At 47.7% G+C, this 6,000-nt stretch overlaps 1 protein-coding gene across 1 annotated transcript in view; it reads left to right on the top strand.

The window, feature by feature from the left end:
• Positions 1 to 3,976: 3,976 nt before the first annotated feature.
• Positions 3,977 to 6,000, top strand: part of FLT3 (fms-related tyrosine kinase 3) — a 102,480-nt gene continuing 100,456 nt past the window's right edge. Inside the window, exons 1-2 of the mRNA XM_006832042.1 lie at positions 3,977 to 3,993; positions 4,056 to 4,628. Of these exons, the coding sequence (XP_006832105.1) occupies positions 3,977 to 3,993; positions 4,056 to 4,628 (590 nt within the window). The remainder of the gene's footprint in view (positions 3,994 to 4,055; positions 4,629 to 6,000) is intronic.

Here is a 6,000-nt window from a genome sequence, read left to right as displayed (position 1 = left end):
ATGGGCTCAAGCGTGACAACAATAGTGAGGTTGGCCCAGGATCGGCAGTGTTTCGTTCTGTTGTGCATAGGGTCGCTATGGGTTGGTACCGACTCCATGGTACCTAACAACAACAACAATGATGGTACAGGACTGGGCAGTGTTTTGTTCTATTGTGTGCAGGGTGACTATAAATTGAACTGATTCAAGGGCCCGTAACAACAACAACAACCTTCTTGATCATGTCTTTCGTTTGTACTGCTCTTTCTTGTTTTTTTTTTTAGTTTTGCTTCATTTATTTATTTATGTTCCACATTTTATTGTGAATTGAGTGAAGATTAACAGACAAGATCATCAGTTTTACATTTAACAAATTATACACTTTGTTTCATTTTACTGATTACAATCCCCTCCCTGTAACAACAATTAACCTACTTCCTCCCCATGGCTTCCCTTTTACACTTTATATTTCACAAATGAACAAAGTAAAACATTTTATGCCCACATATAAAACAAAAAATATACATTATATTCATTTTAATGTCCAAAGGGCATAGTCTGCAAGCCAGCCTCCTGTCCTCAAGCACACAGCCTTCCTCAGTCTCTGGGCCTAGAGCCTGCACCTGCTCTGTCTCTCCATGCCACCACCTCTGCACCACTGTCTCTGCTGTCACCACTTGTCTAGGTAGGATCTCATGCTCCACTCATCCTCTTCCTTCTTCGTGGTCCTGGGATCATCTGTTCCCGAAATGAAAGATGAACTCCTCGCCCCTTATAGTTACACATCTACAATTACAGTTGTGACCATCACAATTAATCCTGCTGACAATTACTCCCAAACGAATCATTAAATCCTACCATCACCCATCCCCTTTCTCCAGATCCATCTGGAGAAAAGGAAAACAATTCCGTGGGGATTCTACCTTACCCTCTTGTTCAGAAACTAAGCACACTCACAAAAGCTTGTAAGTGAGTCACTTCATGCCTTTCTAGGCCCCCTCTCATTTCTGATTGCCAGTGTCTAGATCGACCATCCTGTCAACCCAGTACACTGAGGAAACAAGCTTGCTCCTTAATACAAACAAAGAATCTTTCCATTCTGGCTGAAATTTTGAGCAACTTCATCCATAAGCAAAGGCCCAGTTCATCAAACTGTAGCAATTTACACTTGCTCACATACACTGCGTTTTCTATTGCTCAGAAGTCATTAGCTTTACAGCATGTCTCCTACCCTGAGGCCAAAAGAACTGGTGCTCAACAACTACTACCAACCAGTCTAATCAGTGCCATATAGATGGACCGAGATAAAATAGGAGACAAGCCTGATACAGAACTCAAATTCTTAAAAAAAAGCAAGCCCAGACCTCCTTCAAAAAGCCCAAGACCTCCTTGGAATAGAGGATTTCTGAGACTTTCACACTGAGATGATCTGTAAACCTTGAGCCAAAACTATCTCCTGAGGTCACCTTTTAATGAAATAACAGATTGGTAGTACAAACCACAGGTCGGAAGTTCAAACCCACCAGCTGCTCCTCAGAAACCCTGAACAGGGTCACTAGGAGACGGAACCAACTTGATGGCATGTAACAACAACCTTTAACAATGATACAAAATGAAGAATATTACCCATGAGTATGGGATTCTATTTAAAAACAAACAGCTAATACCATTAGGCCAATAATTACTCTAAAGAAAAGATGGGAAGGGAAGCTTGAAGGGAAGTCAGAGAGGGAAACTAGCTGACTGGAAACAATCAGAATGCAATTAGAGAATGTTGACACATTGTAAAACATGTAGCTAATGTCACTGAACAATTTGTTTGGAAATTGTTACATGGAAAACTAATTTGATTTGATTTGTAAACTTTCTACAAAATAAAATATTACTTTAAAAATGATCACGTTTAGGGTGCACCCTATATGTAGATATTCACATGGCTTTATTAACCCTAATTCCCAAAGGAGATTGTATCTACAGGTATGTTGATGTTCTTTGGTGGTGTAGTAGATTCTGATTCATCTCAACCCATGTGTGCAATGCAGAATTTTTTCAAAAAGGTTTCCAGGACTGTGAACTTTTGAAAGCAGATAGCCAGGTCTTACTTCTGAGTTACTTCTGGGTGGGTTTAAACTTCTACCCTTTTGGTTAGTAGCCCATCACTTAACCATTTGTGCCACTCCATTATCAGGGTTAGGATTTCAACACATATTTTGGGGCTACACATTTCAATCCAAAACACTACTTCTCACAGCGTTCCACCTGTATCTAAAATTCTTTGAAAAATATACACTGTGATTTTTGTGTCCTGAATAGTGTGTCCAACTGAAGCTGATATTTTGTATACTGGTAATCATTGGTTTCCCTTTTAGCTTGCAGTCCTCAGCTTTAAATAAGGGTAAAATGCACTGGAACTTTGCAACTGGGAGACCCCAAGCCTACCTTTCCCCTCATCACCAAGTGGCTTCATCACTTCATCAATCCCCCCAGAATAAGAAAACCAAACCCAATCTCCTGGGTTATGAATATACCATAGTATGCATACTCTACACAGCTGTGCTATGATTCCAACTTATATTGTTGTTGTTAAGTGCCATCGAGTGGATTCCAATTCATAACAAGCCTGTGTAGGGTTTCCAAGGAGCGGTTTGAACTACCAACCTTGTGGTTAGTGGTGTTTATACTATAGCAGCACACCAGAAGCCCATAGCCATCCTATAAAGGATAGACTATAAAACTGTACTGGAGGGGACAGTCTCGTGTTTCTCCTCAGGATATGCTGGTGGGTTGAAACCGCAAACCTCTGCGTTACCAGCCCGATGCTTAGCTCGTAGTGCCACCAGGGCGCATACATCACTGATTTCATGTCACCTTCCTCCAGTCCTGTCTCTGAGCTACAGATGCTTTTTAAGTTTCTAATCGTCATGCAGGGTTTTCTAAGCTGTCATCTTTATGAAAACAGATTGCCAGGTTTTTTTTCCGCGGAGAGACTGGATGGGTTGAACTGCCAACCTTTCTGTTAGCAACTGAGAGCTTAACCGTTGTACCACATGACTGGAGAAAGAATTGTATGGGCCAACACCAGGCTTTATTGGAAAAATGTCTACATTAGTGAAATACCTAAAATGTCTAAAATGGTCAATAGCATGGAAATCCAGGAACAAGAAGAGACATCCGAAGCCCGCTGGTTCAAGTCCTTCCTTTTCCAGGTAGATAAACTTGCTTTCCAAGGGCTATTTCAGGGACGAACCAGAAATGGCCTATAAGTCTATTCTCTCTTTAAGTAATTGCAAAGGAAATGATTTTCAGCTCGAAATACTGTGTGATGAGGAACTCAGGTACTCAAAGAGTGAAGATTTCAAAACATCCTGGATTTTATTCCGGGCTGCATTATTGCCTCTCTGCCTTGGTTGGTCCCACTGCCCATTGGGTATCCAGCACCGGGGAGATGCAAGGGGAGACAATTAAAATGGGTCCAGAATGAGGACTGGGGAGACCTTCCCGCCGTCTTGGCTCTGAGCCGCGCCTCCAGCGCGCAGTGCAGAGTTAGTGCCCTGCCTGGGGCTTCCGAGCCCCCTGGTGCCGGAGCCCAACTCCTGGCTTCAGGCTGTGCGGACGCTCCGGGATCCATGAGGGGTTCGGGGACTCCCAGGGCAGCTCATTCGGTGCCCACTCCCCGCCAGCGCCGCCGAGCCCTGGAAGTTCCCCGGCGGCGGGACCGCGCCTGTCTGGCCGCCGCAGTCGGGGAGCCCCGGGCGCCGAAAGCCGGGCTGCGGGACCGCGCGGGGCACGTGGCCCGACCGCAGCGCTGCGCCAGCCCGGCTCCGTTCGGCCCAGCCCCTCCGGCTCCTGCCGCGGCCGGCCGCAGGGAGAGGTTCCTCCCCCTCCACTCTGCACCAGTTCCGAGGGAATTTGCGGTCGGTGACGCGCATCCTTAGGCGAGCTACCTGCAGCCCGGCGCGCCGGGCCGGTGGCGGCCTGGGACCCGGCTCAGGAGGCCATGCCGGCGGCGGTGCGGTGCGGAGGCTGGCTCCCGCTGCTGGGTAAGGCCCTGCTCGCCCCCGCGGCCCTGTGCGTAGACCCCCGAACTCCTCCGGGCCCCGCGCTCAGCGCCCACCTACCCGGCGCCTATCGATCGGACCCCAGAGCCCCGCCCTCCCCAAGCTTGGCACCCTGATCCGCGCCCAGACCTCCGCCCAGGACCCCACTCCCGGACCTCGGTGCCCTTCGCTCGCCCACCAGAGCCTCGCCCCCTCCCCGCGCCAGGCTCAGATCCCCACGTCCTGCGCTAGGCTCCAGCGTCTGACTCTGCGCCCTCCCCGCGTTCGGCCCCCAGCGCCTGGAGCCTCGCTCCACACCCTCTCCGTTCTCCCTCGCTCGCCGCTCTCGGCCGCCGCCCCCCGCGCTCTCTCCACAGCCCACCCCTTCGCCCACCCCCACCCCCACGTCCCTCTTCGGTCACTTAGTCCCTTCTTCCTGGCTGCGATTGCCAGCGGCGATAACCGATTCCTTGTCTCAGGCTGGAGGGGCCCACGGGGCCGCGCCACCCAGCACCCAGTCTGCCTTCCCGGGCGCGGGGCACTGCGGGTTGGGGCTGTGGGGTGGATACCCAAGGTTGGCGCCTGTGGCCCTGATCATTTAGACTCCCTAGGGTGGGGGGTGGAGACGTCTTCTTTTGATGTTTTGATTTATGAAGTGAACTCTGAATGGAAAACGTACCTTTCTTCACCCCCAAAGCGCTTCACCCCAAATCGCTCCCCCCACCTAATCTCAAAAGACTCAATCAAGACTTACTTTGGAACGGTTATACAAAGGACATATAGCGCAAACCTTAGGAGTTGCCCCCTCCCAGGGGCGCTAGTTTTTTATTCTGGGGTTAAACCCTCAAGCAGTGTTCAAGGACTCCGAACTGTCCCCCAAAAATCTGCTCGGTCGAATAATTTTTTACAGCAAAAAGAGAGACCCCCTCGTTAGTTCGCTTGTATCTGGAAAGATGAGCAGGTTAATTCTAGTTTGAGTTGAAGGGGGCAGAGTTCGGGGACCTGCTTTCTCCCTTCCGGGCCTTGGCGTCTTCACCCGAGGCAAGTCTGGGAGTCTACACCTGGCTCTTGTACAGCCCCCAAATTCAATGATCTCTAGTTTAAGGAAATCTCTGTGAGGAATAGAGGAAATATTTGCTATATCCTCGTAGGCGTGTGGGAATTATTTCCCGTAATTTTAGTTACAAATCATTCAGAAGGGCCAAGAGTAAGAAATATAAAATAAGAAGAAAAGCGTAAGGAAGGAAAAACATTTTACATTTCTTACACATTTATTTTTGAACCTACTGCCAGTGGTCGGGAGAGCTACCCTATAGGACAGGGTGGAATTGCCCCATAAGGTTTGCAGAGTTGTAAATCTTTACAGGAAACAGATTTCCACATCTTCCTCCTCAACAGCATCTGGTGGGATCCACAGTACCGCCAACCTTTTGTTGGCCAAGGAGTGCTTTATCCACTGCACCACCAGGGCCCCCTACATGTATCTTGACTAGTTGGTAAATATGCATATGGTACATTTAAAAAGTAGAGTACATTTAGCAATTATGTCAATACAAGAAGACTCACTATACATAAGGGGGACCTTCAAAGAGTTCCTGAAAAATGAAATTAAAAGACAAAAGATACATCACTGCCCCTATACTGTTAAGCATGCCATTAAGAAACAAGTGCATTTATCTAAATACTTTCTGAAAGTGTGAAGACCGATACTTCAGATGTATTTAAACTGCATCACATTCTTTGATATTTAAGAAAGATCTCAAAAATGTCTGCATTTTTCTCTCTCCGGGATTTTCTAAATGAGGTGGCAATTGGCATCCTGTAAACATGCATATAAGAGTACAATTCCACTCATTTATTATGGTGGTGGTGTGCAGTGGAGTTGGTTCCTACTCATAGTCACCCTGCATAGGGTTTCTGAGGCTGTAAATCTTTACAGGAGTAGAAAGCCTCCTCTTTCGCTCTAGGAACAGCTGGTAGATTC

The sequence above is a fragment of the Chrysochloris asiatica genome, unplaced genomic scaffold, assembly GCF_000296735.1.
Source record: "Chrysochloris asiatica unplaced genomic scaffold, ChrAsi1.0 scaffold00005, whole genome shotgun sequence".
Classification (NCBI taxonomy): domain Eukaryota; kingdom Metazoa; phylum Chordata; class Mammalia; order Afrosoricida; family Chrysochloridae; genus Chrysochloris; species Chrysochloris asiatica.
The sequence above is the reverse complement of the archived record's forward strand: the minus strand, read 5'-3'. Positions and strand labels throughout refer to the sequence as shown.